The sequence below is a fragment of the Chlamydomonas reinhardtii genome, chromosome 12 (genome assembly GCF_000002595.2).
Source record: "Chlamydomonas reinhardtii strain CC-503 cw92 mt+ chromosome 12, whole genome shotgun sequence".
Taxonomy (NCBI): Eukaryota; Viridiplantae; Chlorophyta; class Chlorophyceae; order Chlamydomonadales; family Chlamydomonadaceae; genus Chlamydomonas; species Chlamydomonas reinhardtii.
In genome coordinates, this window is record NC_057015.1 from 5,159,806 (window position 1) to 5,178,037 (window position 18,232).

General features: G+C 62.4%; 6 protein-coding genes across 6 annotated transcripts; 3 read left to right on the top strand and 3 right to left on the bottom strand.

The window, feature by feature from the left end:
- Nucleotides 1-4: 4 nt before the first annotated feature.
- CHLRE_12g527300v5 (uncharacterized protein) lies at nt 5-4,010 on the bottom strand. Its single transcript, XM_001696823.2, has 9 exons — nt 3,602-4,010; nt 3,210-3,423; nt 2,801-2,874; nt 2,425-2,521; nt 2,220-2,282; nt 1,866-1,947; nt 1,487-1,616; nt 1,250-1,313; nt 5-989 (listed from the first exon to the last, which is right to left on the bottom strand). The coding sequence occupies exons 1-9, from the start codon at nt 3,777-3,779 to the stop codon at nt 821-823; spliced, it is 1,071 nt and encodes a 356-aa protein (XP_001696875.1). The 5' UTR covers nt 3,780-4,010; the 3' UTR covers nt 5-820.
- Nucleotides 4,011-4,120: 110 nt separating this feature from the next.
- On the top strand, nt 4,121-6,042 carry CHLRE_12g527350v5 (uncharacterized protein). The gene is made up of 4 exons (XM_043068510.1): nt 4,121-4,364; nt 4,586-4,640; nt 4,822-5,181; nt 5,326-6,042. The coding sequence occupies exons 1-4, from the start codon at nt 4,231-4,233 to the stop codon at nt 5,476-5,478; spliced, it is 702 nt and encodes a 233-aa protein (XP_042918605.1). The 5' UTR covers nt 4,121-4,230; the 3' UTR covers nt 5,479-6,042.
- A 48-nt stretch (nt 6,043-6,090) lies between these two features.
- Nucleotides 6,091-9,752, top strand: CHLRE_12g527400v5 (uncharacterized protein). Its single transcript, XM_043068511.1, has 9 exons — nt 6,091-6,296; nt 6,508-6,604; nt 6,884-7,062; nt 7,291-7,463; nt 7,700-7,913; nt 8,010-8,320; nt 8,467-8,655; nt 8,865-8,966; nt 9,247-9,752. Exons 1-9 carry the CDS (start codon nt 6,173-6,175, stop codon nt 9,508-9,510), a joined length of 1,653 nt encoding a protein of 550 aa, XP_042918606.1. The 5' UTR covers nt 6,091-6,172; the 3' UTR covers nt 9,511-9,752.
- Nucleotides 9,753-9,754: 2 nt separating this feature from the next.
- Nucleotides 9,755-12,547, bottom strand: CHLRE_12g527450v5 (uncharacterized protein). Its single transcript, XM_043068512.1, has 9 exons — nt 12,374-12,547; nt 12,148-12,203; nt 11,837-11,885; nt 11,537-11,626; nt 11,291-11,425; nt 11,078-11,122; nt 10,874-10,921; nt 10,630-10,704; nt 9,755-10,429 (listed from the first exon to the last, which is right to left on the bottom strand). Exons 1-9 carry the CDS (start codon nt 12,407-12,409, stop codon nt 10,367-10,369), a joined length of 597 nt encoding a protein of 198 aa, XP_042918607.1. The 5' UTR covers nt 12,410-12,547; the 3' UTR covers nt 9,755-10,366.
- A 123-nt stretch (nt 12,548-12,670) lies between these two features.
- CHLRE_12g527500v5 (uncharacterized protein) lies at nt 12,671-16,752 on the top strand. Its single transcript, XM_043068513.1, has 8 exons — nt 12,671-12,903; nt 12,989-13,137; nt 13,376-14,112; nt 14,530-14,623; nt 14,782-14,905; nt 15,076-15,234; nt 15,372-15,568; nt 15,685-16,752. The coding sequence occupies exons 1-8, from the start codon at nt 12,837-12,839 to the stop codon at nt 16,105-16,107; spliced, it is 1,950 nt and encodes a 649-aa protein (XP_042918608.1). The 5' UTR covers nt 12,671-12,836; the 3' UTR covers nt 16,108-16,752.
- Nucleotides 16,753-16,754: 2 nt separating this feature from the next.
- Nucleotides 16,755-18,160, bottom strand: CHLRE_12g527550v5 (uncharacterized protein). The gene is made up of 3 exons (XM_001696821.2): nt 17,869-18,160; nt 17,549-17,676; nt 16,755-17,296 (listed from the first exon to the last, which is right to left on the bottom strand). Exons 1-3 carry the CDS (start codon nt 17,989-17,991, stop codon nt 17,173-17,175), a joined length of 375 nt encoding a protein of 124 aa, XP_001696873.1. The 5' UTR covers nt 17,992-18,160; the 3' UTR covers nt 16,755-17,172.
- Between the last annotated feature and the right edge of the window lie 72 nt (nt 18,161-18,232).

Here is an 18,232-nt window from a genome sequence, read left to right on the forward strand (position 1 = left end):
CGGCTTTCTATGGGTGTTGCGCGCCCAACTGTTCATTTGGCCGAATCGCCACCGATTCCGCGGAATCCGCAGTTCGGGCGCGCCGTAGGGTTTGCGGGCGCTGGCGTTGCCTGTCCTTATGCAGTGCAGCCCTCAGCACAAAGTCGGCGACACAACGCTAGAAGCAGGTTGCAAGGCGGTTGCTCGTGATGGAACATGGCAAGGGGCAGGAAAGCGTAGTCCCGATGTGTGTGGCTCCCACCCGTGCCCACATAAATGCGTAGCAAGAAGGGACAAGGCATTGGTGCGTCGTTCGCGCGCGTTGCAAGGCGGTTGCACGAACAGCCTTTCGCCGTTGCCCGCTAACGGACTGGTCGGCGAGGCCCCGGTGCACGCGCATCCTTCCCCTCGCGCCCTTGCAGTCGCCTGGGCACCATTTACGCACACTGCACTGCTCACTGCGAGCCGCCACACATCCTGCCTTATAACAGGGCCCGCCGTGAGGGCCCGCGTGAGGCCTCTGGCACAACCCTGGGCACAACCGCAACCGGCGCCCGCACCGCTACCGCGCCCCGTTCCCACGTCGACTGCCAAGCCCCCGCTGTCATACGCGACACTGTGCAACCATAGATCAACCATTGCATCGAATGCCCAAATGCATGAGTCCAGCACTCACACATAGCCAGCGTGCTAAATTCAACCCCCACACGGCCACACCCAGCCCCCTGCAGCTCAAGCCCTGCACCTCCGTTCCCTTCCGCCCTCATGCAATGCGCAACACCCCCCCCCCCCTCCTCCTCACGCCTCCTCCTCCTCCTCCTTCCCCTCCTCCTCCCCATCATCACTTGGCTGCCGCCGCGATGGTCTCCCTCGCCCGCACGAAGGCCGCCACCAGCGCCCCCAGCTGCAGCTTCTCGCTGGTGCTGAAGGCCAGGCGGTGCTCCACGTCCGCCAGCCGCTCCACCAGCGCCACCTTGGCAGGCACCGGGATGCTTAGAGCCATCACAAACCTGCGCGGGCAGGAGTGTGGGTGGCGGGAAATTTGTGCCAGTCTCGGGAGAGATGATGCGGGAGAGGGGGTAGCCACCCGTGCAATATGGAATACGGAAACGCAACGCAAGCAGTAGAAGCGCATGCCGGCATACGGCGGGGATGGAGGGAAGGACAAGGCACAGGTGTGCGGGCCGCAGGGGATAGCTGGTCGGTCTGGGCGTCGAGCACGGGAGCAAGGGGCGACCACATGGACACCAATGCATGCGGGTGTACTCACGGGTGCAGCTCGCGCACAATGTCCACCAGTGCAATGCCCTTGTCCACCTGCAGCTTCAGGATGTCTGGGGGGCGGGTGGGGCGGGTAGGAGAAGGTGAATTGTGTCGATGATTCCAGAGGGCGCTACTTGTCGGTGTTCGGTCCATGCCTCCCGTTCTGAACACACGGAACATGCGGAATCCCGCTCCCCGCCCCCGCGCGCCCCCTAGTTCCTCTAAAAGGCGCCCACACACTCACTGGCAAACACCTCCGCCACGCGGTCGTTGAGCAGCCACGTGAGCACCCGCTCGATGTCGGCGGGCAGGGGGTTGCCGGTGCACGTGTACACCGCCGACTGGTCCACCGTGTCAAACGCCATGTGGCAGGACTGTGCGCGGCACAGCACGTGGGTGGGGAAGTCAGTTCCAAGCCCAGAGCAACCGGTTCCAGAGCGGGGCCCGGGGGCGTTAGCAATTCATGCGAACGGTTGCGAAGGGGCTGCCTCGCTCTGGCTTGCCAGAGCCCCTCGGGATGCTACCTCAGCCCCAACCCCTCCTCCCACATCACCACATGAAGCCCCCCGCCCACCCCGCCTGTTCCTCCTAGCACGCCGGCCCCGCCGCGGTGCTGCCCGCACCTGCAGGATGTTGAGCGAGCGGCGCATGTCGCCACTGCCCAGCTGCACCACCGCATCCAGGCCGCCCGGGCCCAGCTTCATCCTGGCACAGGGCCGGGGTTCAGGGCCGGGGGCAGCTCAGGCGACAGCCACGGCAGGTGCTGCGGATTGGACGGGCCGCGTGCCGGCTCCTGATAACCCCAGCAGGCCCCTTCGTCCAGGAACCCCAGCAGGCCCCTTCGTCCAGGAACCCCAGCAGGCCCCTTCGTCCAGGAACCCCAGCAGGCCCCTTCGTCCAAGAACCCCAGCAGCCCCCTTCGTCCAAGAACCCCAGCAGCCCCCTTCGTCCTAGGCCCAGAGCAGCCCGCCACTCACTTCTCGATGTCTGCCACGTACTGCAACCGCTCGCGCACGAATTGCGGGCTCAGAGGCGCGAACCTGTGGTGGCGGTGGCGGCGTTGATGATGGAGGAGGGGGATGAAAACCTTAAAGCGCCGCAAGAAGCAGGCAGATATGATGAAGCGTGAGCATGGCACAGCACATTGGCACAAGTGCGCATATGTGCATCTGGCGGCCCCACCTGAACTTGGTGCAGCGGGACTGCAGCGCGGGGATGATCTTTGACACGTAGTTGCAGATGAGGCAGAAGCGTGCGTTACGGGTGTACTTCTCAATCACTGCAGAAGGGAGGTGACAATGGAGGCACCCGTGGCGCGTAAAATGGCTGAGGCGTCAAGCAGCGCAACATGTAGCGGCAAGATCGGGCGAGAGGCCCTGCATCCTCCCTTCCCCCATGACCCTCCTGGCTCCCCTTCCCCATGATGTGCTGCCCCCACTCCCTGCCCTCTGTGCAGGTGGATGCCGCCTGCCACGCCACGGGCCAGGACCAGCCTGCAGCTGCATCACCCGCCTCCGCCCCCACATCCACCCGCGCCCCGGCCGCCGCCGCCGCGCACCTCGCCGCAGCGCCGCCTGTGCGTCCTGCGTCATGGCGTCACACTCGTCCAGGATAATTAGCTTGAACTTGTTGCTGTTAGATAGGGAACAACAAGGGAGGACCAAAGGTCGGGTTGGGAGGGTGGAAGAATCGAGCCTGTGGTATTGCGGGCCGCCCGCGTCCACGCAGCAAATCGGCCACCGCCGCTGTGATGGCTACGCCAGGACCTACCCAGGAAGACAGGAAGGCTGCAGGCCCGCCCGTCATGCCCTGTACCCAATGCCAGCTCACAACCGTTTGCCGCCCATTCTTCAGCTCCTCGGCACTCTGCCCAACAAGATCACCCAGCTCCACACACACAACAGACACTGCCCACACGGAATCCGCCCGCAAACGCCCGCCCGACAAACCCGCCGCCACGCCCCCACCTGAACACGCTGCGCGTGGACGCAAAGTCCTGGATCTCCTGGCGTACCACGCCGATGCCGCGCTCGTCCGAGGAGTTGAGCTCCAGCGTCATGTTGGCCAGGCTGTTGCCGTAGATCTGGCGGGCTACCGCCAGGATGGTGGAGGTCTTGCCGGTGCCGGGCGGCCCGTACAGCAGCAGATGCGGCAGCCGGTTCTCCACCGTCAGACGCTTGACTGCGGGGCCGTGGAGTGGTCGGGGGGTGGGCGGGAGGGAGGAAGCGTGCGTGTGTGCGTGTGTGTGCATACCAGGACTGCTTGGACTGCCACGCCCAACTCCTATAGCGCCTGTGCAAGGCCCGCACCAGCCAGGGCCACACTGCCATTTCTCCCTTCCCCCATGCCAGTGTCTTACTCGTGTCGATAATCTCCTTGTGCGCGGCCACGTCGTCGAGCTTCTTTGGTCGGTACTTCTCCACCCAGGGTGCGTCCCGCCCGTCCACAGTGCCGTCTGTCTTTAGCCGGTTGCTCGGCACGGCCATTACCTCGTCCATCTTGGCCATGGCCGACATGTCCTGAGCTGCAAGAGCCATCCTGCTATGCTAGGATAGAGGGTCGGGGTGACTAGAATTTGCGCGGCAAAATCGGCCCGGCGCTCAGGCCCTCTGCTTTAGAGGAAATTAATTGGCCAGATCTACAAAAGAATGAATGATGAAGACATTTCAGACCACCAATGCAAATTCCTTAGCGTTGCGGAGTTTTCGGGTGCTCAGCTCGGTGTTTCGCGACTACAGCGTGGTAGAGGGGCTATACAGTAGAACTCTTAGTGCGAGTTTATGTCTCTAAAATAACTGTTGCCTTGTCGCAAGGAAGGACGCGCACTGCATCGGCCTGTGGAATTGTAAACCAGAACCCCAAGCCCTTAGCGCACCCTGAGAAGCCTGATAAGTACAGTATAACTGACTTATAGAATACATTTTACATGAAGCCACAGGCCATTCACTTGTTGGGCTTTGGTGGTAACTGAAATTGAGGTTGGCCGCGATGTGCCGAGTGCCAGCAACCGAACTGCTGCAGCGGCTGGTGGCGGGCAAGCGGCTTCTGGGCATCTCGGTGACGCCGCTTTCGGTGGAGGTCGCGGCAGTGGGGCCTCCCTACGTGTCAGGGGCGCTCATACGGTGGGTGGCCAAGCACAGGCACGTTGTGGTGGCGGACGAGGCGGGTGGGACTAGCGGGAGGCGCTTGGCAGCGGGTCTGTGCAGGAATCATGGACGCCTCTTACATTGCAAGAAACCGCAGACAGGGGACCCCAACACGCAGCTGTTAGGATGGCCCGCCCCGCCATCTGCGTACCCTGCAAGTAGAAGTCGCATGGGTGTTGTGCCGCCTCATTCCACAGGACGGGGCGCTTCCTTTCTCCCGAGGAGCTCAAGGTGGCCCTGCTCGAGTCCCAGGTCGGTTGGCATAACAGATTGCTTGCCTCAGTAGAACCTTCTCTGCCCTCATGCGGCTGCTAAGCGCTGCTCACAATCACACCCGCTGCCGCCTCCGCTGGCGTCTCCGCTGCTTCCTTTGGTACCGCCTCTGCTGCCGCGCCCGCTGTCTCCTGCCGGCGTCCGGTCCTGTCGCGCTCAGGCCGACGCCGTACTGCTGGGAGGCTCCGGCGCCTTCCGCACAGACGGCACCACGCAGCTGGGTGTGCGCAAGCTGGTGTCACAACTGCGCGGCCTGGTCTACCACAGCGACTGGCTGCCCAGCCCCGCACTAGTCGGCGCCGCCGCCGGGGCGGCCACTGCACTGGCCACAGCCCCTGTGACTGCGGCAGCAGCGGTTGCCTCCGCGGGTGGTGCCACGCCCACCACAGCTGTCAGCGTCGCAAACGGCAGTAGCGGCCTTGGCAGCGGGGATCAGATAGGCGCGGCGGTGTGTGTGCCGGTGTGGTACTGCCGGCGCGGTGAGGATGACCCGGTGGCAATGCTGGTGGAGTATGTGCAGGTGCGTGGCGTTAGCGACCGCGACTGCAGGGAGGCATTGGGACTGGAGGGCTGAAGAGGGCGGCGCAGCTGGGCGTTTGTGGGCACTGCCAAATGTTCGTGTCATGCGGCGTCACAGCCACTCGCCATTACTCGGTAATTGCAGGCTCATACGACGCCACAGCAGCGGCTGGCGATACGGGCCATGGTAGGCGCTGGTGCCAACTCAGCTCCTGCAGGCGGGAGAGGCGGAGGACATCTGGGCGGCAGTCACTCTGGGGGCGGTCGCGGAAGCGATGGCACCCCAGCAGCCGGGTAATGCTGTGGCGACCAGGAAAGCTTCTGGGTGCTCAGGTGCCTCTTCCCGGCGTCTGACGAGGCCGTTTTATGCACGTGCGAATCTGAAGGACCGTGACGTGTGCGTTGTTACAGCCTGGACCAAATCAAGACAAGGACTGCGACGAGTGCTGAAGCGCTGGCGTCGGGTGCAGGAGAACTGTGATGCCCCTGTGACGCTATATGGTAATTTTACATGGACATACAAATGCATTTGCGGAATGGCTGTATGTGATGTTTATATCCTCGATACCAGGCGTGCCTGGGAGTGCACATCGGTTTCAGCACATCGGTTTCATCCAGCAGCTTGGGGGGCAGGCCATGTCGGGGCCGGGCTGAGTGTGTGCAAACACTCTAGAGTGGATCCCGTGGAATGGACTCCGCGCCTTTAAACCGATGCATTGCAAATCATTTTATACGTGTGGTCATCAAAATTGTACAGCGCGTTCCTGGTTCTGCCGAGACCCGTCTGCACGTTCTACGAGACACAGTGCAACACTGGCGCTTCTCTGATAAATGACTAGCATGCATCCTTTTGAGTAGAACTACACATTAGATTAAGTACTCAAGCAGCCCGTAAGCAAGGCATGCGTCAGTCGTCCACTTTGCTTTTATTCGTGCAGCGGTACCTTTCACTCAAACACTTCCTGTAACGCTGAAGGTCTCAAGCAGCAGTCATGTCGAATCCAGCTCGCGTGCTGTACCTGCTGGTGGACGGCATTGGTGATGTCTCCATCCCCGCCTTTGGGGACCGCACGCCGCTTGAGGTGGCGCACACACCTCACCTAGATGCCCTAGCCGGTACGAGACCGTGTCGCACCAGGCTGTCACCCACGGGGGCAATGCATCGTCCTGGAGGGATGTCTCAGGGGTTGGCTCGGGTGCTGATAAGCGGCCGCGTGTCATACCAGCGGCCATCCCGCCATAATTCAATGGAGCACTACCATGCGCTGCACAAGTACACGGCATGCCGACCTTGCATATGTCCACGCACATACGCATGCACATGCAGCCGGCGGCCTGAACGGACTGCTTGACCCAGTGGAGCCGGGGCTGGCGTGCGGCAGCGACACGGCCCACATGTCCATCTTCGGATACGACCCCCGCATGTGAGCTGCCTGTTGCCGGCCGTGCGTGCGTGTGTGCGTGCGTGCGTGCGTGCATGCGCTGCGACTAATACCCTGAGCAAGGTCTAGGGTCATTCGGGCTCAGTGCAACGGCTCTCACTTGAACAGTGGCGGAACAGTTGGTGTCGGACGCGAATCGGCGTTGCTAGTTGCGGCGCCATTGGTTTGCGGGCTCAGCGCCGGCAGCTGCGACTGCTGACGCAGTGAGGTCACTCCCTCCACTCGTGCTGACTTATAAACTGTTACTACAACCCTGTGCAGCCACTACCGCGGCCGCGGCGCATTCGAGAGCATGGGCGCGGGCATTGCCATGGCTCCCGGTGACATCGCATTCAAATGCAACTTCGCCACCCTGGACACAGCCAGCGGCATAGTGACGTCGCGGCGGGCGGACCGGCACTTTGAGCACTTGGGGCCCACCCTGTGCGCGGCGCTGGACGGTGCGTCTAAGGGTCCTTGTGGATGTTGTGATACCGTCCAACTTGCTGCCAGCCAGCAGATATGATACACACCGGTGCGGGGCCAGAAGCAAAGGGACTGGAAAGGTGTCCGGACTAGAACGGTCAGGCATACCGCAAGCCGCCACCTCCGTCCGTTTGCATGTTTGGGCACGACTGATTTCACCACACTCACAAATCCACACTGCGCACGCTCTCGCGCTCTTGCAGGTCTGGCCGTGCCCGGCTACCCCGGCTACCGCGTCACTGTGCGCTACGCCACTGAGCACCGCTGCGGCGTGGCGGTGAGCGGCCCCGGGCTGAGCGACGCGGTGGGCGACACGGACCCGCTCAAGGACAACCTGCCGCTGAGGAAGTCGGAGCCCACAGATGACTCGCCAGAGGTGTGCACCTGTGTGTATGTGTGTATGGAGAAGCCGGCCAGGAGGGCAGGGCCGGCGGGATCAGTCGGGAAGGTCGCAGGGACCTGGCAGCGGTCACGAGGCGACCTGGTGGGTCAGCCTGCAAATGGTGTGGTAAGCACCAGCCGTGTGGTGAGCACGTGCGGCGTGCAGTCGGACTCTATGTCCTTACCCTTGCTGCGTTTCAACGTCTCCGCCGCCCCGCCGATCCCCCGCAGGCGGCCTTCACGGCAGGCCTGGTGAACGCGCTTTCAGACGCGATTTGCGGGGTGCTGGAGACGCACCCCATCAACGACCAGCGTCGGGCGTCGGGCGAGGCGGTGGCCAATGTGGTGCTGCTGCGCGGCTGCGGCTCGCGCATCCGGGTGCCGTGCTTCCGCGACAAGCACCACATGCGCGGCTGCCTGGTGGCGCCCACCAAGATCATTGCAGGTAAGAGCCATGACGTGTAGGTAGAGACCTCAGGTGTCATGAATTCCGCTCACAAAAAAACTTTCGCCTTCGTCCCCACCCCGCCCACCCTGCCAGGCCTGGGCCTGTCATTCGACATCGACTCGCTGGAGGCGCCCGGCGCCACCGGCAGCTACAACAGCAACCTGTCTTCCAAGGCCACCACCATCTGCGCCGCGCTGACCGGCGCCGTCTCCTCGCCCGAACAGCAGCTGCAGGCCATGGAGCTGAGCAAGGAGAAGGAGGAGAAGGAGGAGGAGCCGCAGCCGCCCGTGCTGACGGCGGAGCAGTGCGCCAACCCGGGGCCGGGCGGCGGCGGGTACCAGTTTGGGTTCGTGCACGTCAAGGCGGTGGACGACACGGGGCACGACCGGATGGTGGGGTTCAAGGTACGCGTGGCATACCGGGTTGGGGGAAAGGCGTACCGGGGCTGTGAGCAGAGGGGCTCATTGGGCAGGCCTTGCATTTGCAAGCTGACGCGCGTCGGGTGAAAGCTGCCGCCGCAATGTCCGCTGATGCGGTGCTGCCCCTGCAGGTGCGCTTCCTGGAGGCTGTGGACAAGATGGTTGGGCAGATGCTGCGGCGGCTGTGGGAGGCGGAGGCGGCGGGCCGGGGTCGCTACGTGGTAGTTGTGTCGGGCGACCACTCCACGCCGGTGCTATTCGGCGACCACTCCAATGAGCCGGTGCCGTTCGTCATCTGCAACGTGCGGCATGCCGTTGAGGTGTGTGCATGGCCCTAGCCGTGAGGAGGAAGGGCAAGGCTTCATGCATTGCAGCACCAGAAGGGAAGCCACTTATGGCAATGCAGAGTAGGGTGTCATGCCACCACTGGTTGGTGGTTGACCTTCAACGTCCAGTGTGAGTGTGTATTAGCGTACGGGTATGCTGTGTGTGTATGGTGTCGCTGAGGTCCTGTTGCCTGGCCTCACAGGCGCTGGGCGGGCCCGCCCACATCACCAAGGTGCCGCTGGCGCCCATCCACATGCCCGACGTCAAGGGCACGCCGCCCAAACCCGAGGACCTGTGCAAGCAGGTGCGAGTTGCAGAGAGGCCGCCCGGATGGAACACATTGTGATTTTGACTCCGGGCACCAATGGCGGCGATTTACGTTGTCAGTTTCCCCCTTGCCCAACATCACAGCTACGCGCACCCCGTGCCGCTACCCCCACTGATAATGCTGCGCGCAACCCCACCCTCACCCCACCCCACCCCACCCCGTGTACATGTTACCTGCTGCCCCCCAAGATGGTCTACCGTCTACCACTTCCTTAACTAATCATGAATGTCACCCCCCCCCCCACCCGCCACTCCAGGCCGTGTTCAAGGACGCCCGGCGCAAGGCCTCCTGGGCGGGGCGGCCCTGGGACCCCGCCATGCCGCCCGAGCTGTTCGGCCCCTGGCGCGACCCCTGGCCTACCTGCGTGCGCGGCGACCCGGTGCGCTGCTACGACGAGGTGTCGGCGGCGCGCGGCGGGCTGGGCCGCTTCCCCGGCAGTCAGGTCCTAATGCTGGTGAAGCAGTTTGCGGGAGTGACGCCACTGGGCGCGGCGGGGGCAGGGCAGAGCGCGGGGCCATAAGCGACTGGGCAGCACTGGCACCTGCCGTGGGGGCTGTAGCGGCCTAGCGGGTGTCGATTTGGTGTGGAGGTTGTTGCGTTACGCAGATATAGTGCGATAGTAGGTGTAGTTTCAGAGGGTACGAGCTACCCCGCCGTGTCCGGCGCCGGGTTATGAAGGCACAAGTGCAGAGCGGCGATGACAAATCAGGGGTACTGAGGTGGTGTTGGCGGCTGGACTGGGTTTGGTGGAGGAAGGTGCAATACGGTGCAAGTCTTAAGAAAGGTGTGTGACGGCCCCATACCGTATCATCGGAGTGATCGGACCCAAAGTCTTCAAGAGTTCAGTTGTAAGCTAGTGTCAAGAGCACATGACGAAGAGGTACGGCAGGGCTCATACAGTTGCCGGGTCCGGACGGGGATGTAAACCCCATGTCACCTTGCCCCCTCAGCTGCAAGGATACCGAATTCCCGCGCACATCCAGCGTCCCACACTACCTTACTTGCTGCATGTCACACACTTGATTAAATAACATCAGCCACTCAGCCCAGATCTCCAGTACGCGGTAGTATGTACCGTATGTCTGTGTAGCTCAAGCAAGGACTCTCAGCATTCGGTCCTGGGCATCCAAGGTCTAATGGAAGCACCCAGCCTCCCTAATTGTACGCCAATTGCACACCTAATTGTACCCCAATACGCTGAACATTGCGTTCCAGCTTCAAGCCGCATCAGGGCATGCTTAGGCTCAAGGGCCGTGGCTGACTTCCAGTTCTCGCAGGACCAGCCAGCCGCCCAAGCGGAGTAAGTACCGGCCCACCAGAAGCTATCTAAATCCAGACACCGCCAACGACTGTAACGACAGGTCTAGCCCTGGGCATTACACGTACGAGATCTTCATCAGCTGCACAAACTCATCAAAGGATATGGACCCATTGTGGTCCTGCAGGAGGGGGCATCAGCAGGTTTGTTGTGCATGTGCAGCGACAGTAATTGTGTTTGTCCCTGTAAGCCGAGACTCGTGCATATATCAAGCGCCCGCCCATCAGGTGCTGCTGCAGCGGTGCAGCACCCTGCTGGCCTGCCATCCACTGCACATGCGCGCTCTCGTCCTCTCCCTGAAACACATGCTGTGTCACTCACCACGTCGTGCGCCTTGAACAGGTCCTCCACGTCCGACCCCACGTAGCCGCACTTCTCAGCCACCGCCACCAACTCCTGCGAGGTGCAGGGCGATCAGTGCCTGCTGATGTGCTACCGGGCGTGCACAAGAGCTGACAGTAACAGGCAAGGGACTCGTACTGCTTGGTGCAGGAGGCTACACGCCATGGACGTGCGCGGGAGCCGCGGACGTGGGCGCGCTTCCGAGATGCCGCCACTGGCTTACCACTTTCTCGATCGTGCCATTCCCGTTCTTGTCGAACATCGCGAACATCTGCACAGACGCATGCAGGCGGCCTCAAACGTGGTTGCTTCCCTTGAATCCTTTCAGGTGATTCCCCAACAGCAGCACGCAGCACCGCTTTGCTGCCCGGGCAAGCCGGCTTGGTTGCTTGCGGAAAGGAAGATGGCCACAGCGAATGACACGCACCTTCTTGATCTCCTCCAGCTGCTCCTTGGTGGGCTCAAACAGCGTCTGCACACGCGGGACCAACGCAGTGAGCTTACCCCAGCCAAATGCCTGAACAAGCACCCAACTCCAGCGCAACTGAGCATACACCCATCCAGCTTGCTGGCTGCTCTGGCATCCCGTAGCTTACACAATCACAGGCCCACCCACCAGTTTGCCGCCAGCTCAGCTCACCTCGTGGGCGCCTGCCGCCGTGTGCGGGTTGGCCCAGCTGAGCATGCAGGCGAACTCCTTGTCGGTGGCCATGGGGAACAGCCGCCGCAGGTACTCGTTGAATGTCAACACGCCGTCCTGGTTGATGTCAATCGTCTGTCGTGCACAGGGCCACCAAGCAAGAGGACCTTACAGAAAACGTGTCAAACGACAAACCATCAAGCCGCATGACGCGGGCCACCAGGAAGCAGCCGCTTGCCCACGCACCCGGAAGGCGCTGAGCTCCTGGTGTGTCAGCTTCTTCTCCGCGGACAGCGCCTCTATGAGCTCCGCAATGGTGACCTTGCCGTTGTGGTCCTGCACCATGTGCACGAAGTCCGGGACACGGATCCTGGGTGACCGACGGCTTCGCACAGAGGTGCTGCTAGCAAGCCAACGAACACATCGCGACCACACAACCCTAGTCACACCCAGTGTACAGTCGCTGGCCTGAGCCGGCAGCGCGCGTGTCTCCCTCCCCGGCTCCAGTGGGTTTATCAGCTAGGCCGCCCCCAGTACTGGGCGTACCTGGTCGTGCTTGTCAAACAGCTCCTTGAGGTACAGTACGTCAGCTTTGCTGTGGACACAGGCAGCATAATGATGGTGACATCGCAACCAGCCCATGTCGATGTGTGGCGTGGACTCTTAGGCACAGAGAGCACGCCTAGTTGCACGACTTGAGGCGAGCGTGGGCACCTGCTGGACATGCTCCAGGGCCTCTCGCGGGCCATTCACGGGAGGCTTCGTATGACGCGCGTAACACGCATACGCTGTCCCCGCTTGTGAGCCAGAAACCTGGGTGGGTGCAGCATCGTGGTCACCCAGACACAAGTAATTACCTGTACTTTGCCCCCCCGCCTAGCCGCTTCTTGCCGCTGTGTGCGTGTGCGTGCGGCTGCGCGGGGAGTGGCCAGTTGGGTGCACGCACCAGTCAGCAATAGCAAGCCTAACCAGCAAGCCCTGCACCCAATGTCTTCGGTACTTTTATGCCCACGCCACCCAGGCTGATGCCCACACCACCCAGGCGAAGACAAGACATGCCGCGCGCGGGCTTGTCGGATTCACCGTGTCCACACTCTTGCGGGCCAGCGAGCCCTTCATTCTTCTCGTGCAATGGACAAGCTTTATGATATTTAGAGTTGAGCCAACACTTGGGTCACAAGACACAAACCGCTAGTGCGACAGTGCCAGTGGTCAACAGGAGAGACGCTTGTGATTATTATGACATAAGCGGTATTCTGTAATCCTGCCGCGCTTCCGATGCGACTGTGCAAAACAACGCGTTGACCTTGCATGGGCAAAGGAGAGCCGGGTAGGACGCCACGCTGTTGTGTCGCCTGCACATTATAATAGCTATCTACCTTCACAATAATACGCTTTGTTCTGTGCCTGACTTTCAAGGACCACGTAGTGCCTGACACTGGTCACTGCTTCTGTTTGCACGCACTAGGAGCTGCTGTGAGTGCAACTAGCTTTCATAACATGCCTTGACGGGCCTGGATCCCGAACACCGGGGAGACAGAGCAGGATGAGCTCCTTTACGCTCACGAGCGACGTTGTCAACTATCTCATATATCGCTACTTACAAGAGGCTGGTGAGTATGCTGCTAAAGCACCGGGCGCAATTTTGGCGGGCTCTGGAGTCTGAAACCGGCTGCCCATCCTCTGCTCCCGCCGCAGGGTTTACGCACTCAGCGTTCACGTTCGCGAGCGAATCCCTAGTGTCTCGTACCAACATCGACCCCAACAATGTGCCTCCGGGCTCACTGGTCACCTTCATTCAGAAGGGGCTTCAGTACCTAGAGATAGAGGCGAACCTCGACGCGCCGGTACGGCCCCTGGGCACGGCTTCCGCGCTTGTTGCTTTCCCAGCGTATGGGTGCTTGACCTTGCGAGGGATACTTCCGAGCGAGGGGGGCCGGGTGGTGGTAGGGTGGTCAGGTGCCGGCCCTCTTGAGATGGATTGGCGGCAACTGCCTCACGCGACACGAACCCGGTGGGCTCCCGCTCTCTTTGGCTGCGAGCGTAGATACACTGCCCCTGGCTGTGTGGATGCCCCGCTCACAGGACGGGGAAGTAGACGGCGATTATAAGCTCCTCACTCCCGAGGAGCTGCTGTCCAATGACGTGGACACACTGCGCATGATGGTGACGGAGCGGAAGGAGGAGGAGGGCGGCCGCAGCAAGGGCCAGCAGCCGTCTGCGGCGGCGGCAGCGGCGGCGGCAGCGGCAGCCGCAGCAGCGGCAGCAGCGCAAGCAGCGGCGGCTCAGGCAGCTCAGGCGCAGGCGGCAGCACAGGCACAGACCGCGGCGCTGCCAGCCGCGGCGGCAGCGGCGGCAGCGGCGGCGGCGGCAGCGGCGCAACCAACGGGCGCGCCAGCGGCGCCAGCAGCTGCAGCGCTGGCGGCACCGCCGCCCGCAGCAGCTGAGAAGGGGGTGGGCAAGGAGAAGGACAAGGAGAAGGGGACAGAGCGGGAAAAGGCAGCGGACAAGGCGGGTGCTAGTACGCCTGCTGCCGCGCCGGCCGTCAAGACGGAAGCGCCCGCCTCCACAGGGCCTACGCCCATGGAGGAGGACACACAGCCGCCGCCGAGTGCCGCTACCGCGCCCGCGGCCGCCGCCGCAGCGGATGCAGGCGGTGTGGATGCAGGCGGCTCAGAAGCAGGCGGCGCAGCTGCGGCGGGGCCAGCTGCGGCGGGCAGCGGCATTGAGGTGCCGGCAAGCTCGGTGATCACGCTGCGGGGGCACGACTCGGAGGTGTACATCTGCCAGTGGAACCCCACGGCAAACCTACTAGCATCCGGGTGCGTGCGGTGCTGAGGGATGGGAGCAAACTGGAAGAGGCGACGGGTACGGTGCGACGGCGCCTCGCACTGGTGGCTTGACCGAGTGTGAGGGTGGGTGGCATTGAGGCAGGCACACAGTCATGCCGTCTCAACGAGCATGCTGGTGCTGGGAGCGTGGAGCCTGCCAAGTGCTGTGCGCATGCCGGCTCCTGCGGCACAGTGGTGGCGCCGATGTGTTCCGGGGAACTGTCGGCATGGCCGCCACGTGCACCGCGGCTCAATACCTAATGGCGTGTGCACGGGTGCAGTTCCATGATGAAGCAGAGTCGCAGGGAGCGGCGGGGGCTGCTGCAGCTGGGGTTCCGTGTAGCGCTTGCCTCGAGACCGTGCAGCTGTCGCGCCTGTTCACCCGCTCGCACCTGGCTGCGCCCGTAGGTCCGGCGACGCCACTGCTCGCATCTGGAACCTGTCGACGGCCGCCGGCGCCAACTGCCAGAAGGCGGTGGTGCTCAAGCACGAGAACATTGCGGTGAGTGGCCGCGACCGGTTCGGTTTGGCCATCACCCTGTGAGCATTGCTCGCGACTGCCCTGTTTTTTACTTGTCGATGTTCAACAGCACGTGTCCCGTTCACACCCCAACCTCGGCTCTCGCGCGTTGTATCACCCTCGTGCCCCCTTCCCCACAGGCTCCAGCGCCCAACCACTTCATGATGCAGGGCAAGGACGTGACAACGTTGGACTGGAATGGCGATGGCTCGCTGCTGGCCACCGGCTCCTACGACGGCTTCGCGCGGATATGGACCAAGGAGGGTGAGTTCCGGTGATAACGCCTGCGTCTGCCGTTTATGAGCGCCGGTGCAACTCACCCGCGTCTGCACGCATGCGTGCCGGCGTCCCCAGCAACGCCGCGTGGCCGACCGGCGCCCCGCCCCGCACCACTGTCGCCAACCAGCCACTGCCCTGCGCCCGTCCGCCCCCAGGCAAGCTGAAGAGCACGCTCGAGCAGCACACGGGTCCCATCTTCGCGCTCAAGTGGAACAAGCGCGGCGACATGCTGCTGAGCGGCAGTGTGGATAAGACCGCCATTGTGTGGGACGCCAAGACCGGCAGCGCAAAGCAGGTGTTCGCCATGCACACAGGTGCGCCCACACATGCGGCACCGTCCTCCACAGCCAGCTTGCACCGCCCTGCCCGCCTCCCTGTTTTGGTACCCGATTTGGACCTTGTTGCGGGACCGCAGCATTTACCGTGCGTGTCATCATCCCTGCCCCCGCAGCCCCCACGCTGGACGTGGACTGGCGCAACAACACCTCGTTCGCGTCTTGCTCCACGGACAAGCTCATCCACGTGTGCAAGCTGGGCGAGCACGGCGCCGTCAAGACCTTCACCGGACACACCGACGAGGTCAATGCCATCCGCTGGGACCCCTCCGGCCGCTGGCTGGCCTCCTGCTCCGACGACCGCACCGCCAAGGTGGGGGGCTTGTAACACGCATACACTCGTGCGTGCCGTCGTGAATGCCAGCAGGAAGCGCAGTACGTCATATCCAACACGTGCGCATTGATGGTGTCCTCCGCATTTCCGCGCAGGTGTGGTCTCTCAGCAGCGACAAGCCGGCGCATGACTTCCGCGAGCACGAGCGCGAGATCTACACCATCCGCTGGAGCCCCACCGGCACCGGCACCGCCAATCCCAACCTGCCGCTGCTGCTGGCCTCCGCCTCCTTCGACAAGACGGTGCGGCTGTGGGACGTGGAGGTGGGGCGCTGCCTGCACAAGCTGGCCAAGCACAGTGAGCCCGTGTACAGCGTGGCCTTCTCGCCGAATGGCAAGCTGGTCGCGACGGGCAGCTTCGACCGCTGGATGTACATCTGGAGTGCGGTGGACGGCAGCCTGATCAAGTCGTTCAAGGGCAGCGCGGGCATCTACGAGGTGTGCTGGGACCACGAGGGCGACCGCGTGGCGGCGTGCTTTGCCAACAAGACCGTGTGCGTGGTGGACATCAGGAAGTGAGGGGGCGTGGGCGTGGGAGACGCTGGCCCCAAGGCCTGCAAGTGGGCTGGTGGTGATGTGGTGTGGAGAGAGTGGAAGTTGATTGTACTGGCCGGCACAGGTTGAAAGCGGCCGCTAGCCGCTTGGAAGGTGGGGTCCTACCTAAGCAAGGACATGGCAGCGCTTTTCAAGCGAGTTAGCACGCTAGCACGTCGTGCTCTTGCTCTTGCCCTTTAGGTGTTGACGGAGATGGAAGTGTGTTCCTCAGGTCTGGGCAGGGCAGAGCCTCGACTAGTTCTGGGTGCGATCCGTAGCAGAGTTGAACACATATGTGGAGAGAGTGAAAGTGGGGAGATTGTCATAAGTTGACAAGGATGCGAAATGAGATTCACACGCCGTGCAGGCTGCTGGGACGGCTTGAGTGAACTGGTGGGTTGATCCTGTCTTAGGTCCTGAGTGGTCGTCTGTCCTAGTCGCAAGCTCAACACATTGTTCGCGTGTGGGGACGCCGCGTTGGCGAGAGTCACGGATGGCCCTAATACACCATCGGGGCATGACGCACCGTGGAGAGCACTGCAAAACTCATGGTCCGGCTTGCCGACTGTCCCTAACATAGTAACATGCCAAGCCCTCAAGCGTATGACCAGGCCAGGATGTTCAGGATGCCAAGAGCACAAGAACTTAAAGTGTCAATGTGTCGCGTACGTCCATCCTGTCCATCCGTGCACCGTCACTTCGTCATGTTACCTGCCGCCGGGCGCCGGCACGCCGCGCCGTGAGTTGCCGTTCCCTAATCCACAGCCCGTTAGTCCTGAAACCTCGTACTACAGTAGTCCCCGTCCGCCCTGGTGGGTGTGGCGGCCCTGGGTCGGTGCCGTAGCAATTATAATGTCCAACCAATGCGCCCCCTGCGCTGCACCGCACCCCTCTAATGCCAGCTACATCACCCACATGCTCAGGCGCTAATAATCGACGCTGTACACCGTATACAGCCCCATCTCTGCCAGTAATCCAGCCTTTGCCCACCACATCCTGGTCATGCAAACAGCACACACGCCAGATTTGCCGTGATCGCCACCTGCTGCTTTACTCCTGCTTGGCCGCTGCCTCGACCTCCTCCTCCAGCTTCTGCTGCGGCCGCTGTGGGCGCCGTGGCCCCTTGTAGGGGTTCACGATCGGGTTGTCATGCCCGGGTAGCGTGCGGGTCCAGCTGCACAGGGGATGAGTGCCAGCGTACAGTTGCTTTCCACATTCTGAATTAATACTGCAGGTACACTGTGACGCACCGCATTCGCTGGTCGAGCTTACGCACACTGGTGCACGATATCTCTTCAGGGGTCATGCACAGCGTCAAACGCATACCGATACCGCTGCATCCACATTCCATCAAATCGAGCATGCGGCACCGCACACGCCCTGCGCACACAAGCCCCGCTGCCGCCCGCGCTGCCTATGCCCGCACCTGTAGATGGAGTTGTCCACGAAGCCCTTCCAGCGCCGGTGGCCCGCCGCGAACTCAGCGGCACGGCGCTCGTTGGGCAGAAGCTGCGACGGTGGCCGCCCGTAGATGTCGAGAGAGGCAGCCTCAACCTGTGGTGCGAGGGCATGCCGATTAGCGGGCGTGAGGCAGCAGGTGAACGTCACTGTGCAGGCGTGGGCCAGCCCGTGAACCTCACTGTGCTGGCCGACCCAAACCCGCACGCCTCCGGGAACCCTTCACCCTTCGCCGACCCTTTTGCCATCTGCTGCTCTACGCGCCCAGGACAGGGCATATGTACCCACCTGCTTGCCGCTGGGCACAACAATGGCCGCGCCGGCAGCAACAGTGCCAGCAAAGGCAAGGGTGCACTTGACGCCAATGTCCCCGAGCAGTCCGCTCAATTTAGCTTGCACGTCGGAGCTCATGGTTGCAACAAATTTACAATTTAGTTGGTGATCCTTGCGAAAGAGCTAGGATAGCGGCTTCACGCGTCCTTAGGCCGGGAGGCTGCCCACTTGCGGCGGCCTTGCAGTCTAGATTTGTCCTATTTACAAGAACAGAAGGCTTTGCTGATGAAGCCTGCGGTGGGCCCCATAGCGGACGAGGGGATTTGCTTGCGAGTCGACCCATGCAGGTCAAGTTGTGCAGCGCAAAGCGTCACACATT

Coding starts and splice junctions, on each gene's coding strand:
- CHLRE_12g527300v5 (XM_001696823.2), bottom strand. CDS start 3,779: ATGGCTCTTGCAGCTCAGGACATGTCGGCCATGGCCAAGATGGACGAG. Junction 2,522..2,800: donor ACAGGCGGCGCTGCGGCGAG/GTGCGCGGCGGC, acceptor TCCCTTCTGCAG/TGATTGAGAAGTACACCCGT. Junction 1,617..1,865: donor GCTCGCTCAACATCCTGCAG/GTGCGGGCAGCA, acceptor TGCCGCGCACAG/TCCTGCCACATGGCGTTTGA.
- CHLRE_12g527350v5 (XM_043068510.1), top strand. CDS start 4,231: ATGTGCCGAGTGCCAGCAACCGAACTGCTGCAGCGGCTGGTGGCGGGC. Junction 4,365..4,585: donor GTGTCAGGGGCGCTCATACG/GTGGGTGGCCAA, acceptor CTCATTCCACAG/GACGGGGCGCTTCCTTTCTC. Junction 4,641..4,821: donor TGGCCCTGCTCGAGTCCCAG/GTCGGTTGGCAT, acceptor TGTCGCGCTCAG/GCCGACGCCGTACTGCTGGG.
- CHLRE_12g527400v5 (XM_043068511.1), top strand. CDS start 6,173: ATGTCGAATCCAGCTCGCGTGCTGTACCTGCTGGTGGACGGCATTGGT. Junction 7,063..7,290: donor CCTGTGCGCGGCGCTGGACG/GTGCGTCTAAGG, acceptor GCGCTCTTGCAG/GTCTGGCCGTGCCCGGCTAC. Junction 8,321..8,466: donor ACCGGATGGTGGGGTTCAAG/GTACGCGTGGCA, acceptor CTGCCCCTGCAG/GTGCGCTTCCTGGAGGCTGT.
- CHLRE_12g527450v5 (XM_043068512.1), bottom strand. CDS start 12,409: ATGAAGGGCTCGCTGGCCCGCAAGAGTGTGGACACG. Junction 11,886..12,147: donor GGCGGGGGGGCAAAGTACAG/GTAATTACTTGT, acceptor CTGTGTCCACAG/CAAAGCTGACGTACTGTACC. Junction 10,705..10,873: donor ATGGCACGATCGAGAAAGTG/GTAAGCCAGTGG, acceptor TGCACCTCGCAG/GAGTTGGTGGCGGTGGCTGA.
- CHLRE_12g527500v5 (XM_043068513.1), top strand. CDS start 12,837: ATGAGCTCCTTTACGCTCACGAGCGACGTTGTCAACTATCTCATATAT. Junction 13,138..13,375: donor AGGCGAACCTCGACGCGCCG/GTACGGCCCCTG, acceptor CCCCGCTCACAG/GACGGGGAAGTAGACGGCGA. Junction 15,569..15,684: donor CCGACGACCGCACCGCCAAG/GTGGGGGGCTTG, acceptor ATTTCCGCGCAG/GTGTGGTCTCTCAGCAGCGA.
- CHLRE_12g527550v5 (XM_001696821.2), bottom strand. CDS start 17,991: ATGAGCTCCGACGTGCAAGCTAAATTGAGCGGACTGCTCGGGGACATT. Junction 17,677..17,868: donor TTGTGCCCAGCGGCAAGCAG/GTGGGTACATAT, acceptor CTCGCACCACAG/GTTGAGGCTGCCTCTCTCGA. Junction 17,297..17,548: donor GTGGACAACTCCATCTACAG/GTGCGGGCATAG, acceptor TCCCCTGTGCAG/CTGGACCCGCACGCTACCCG.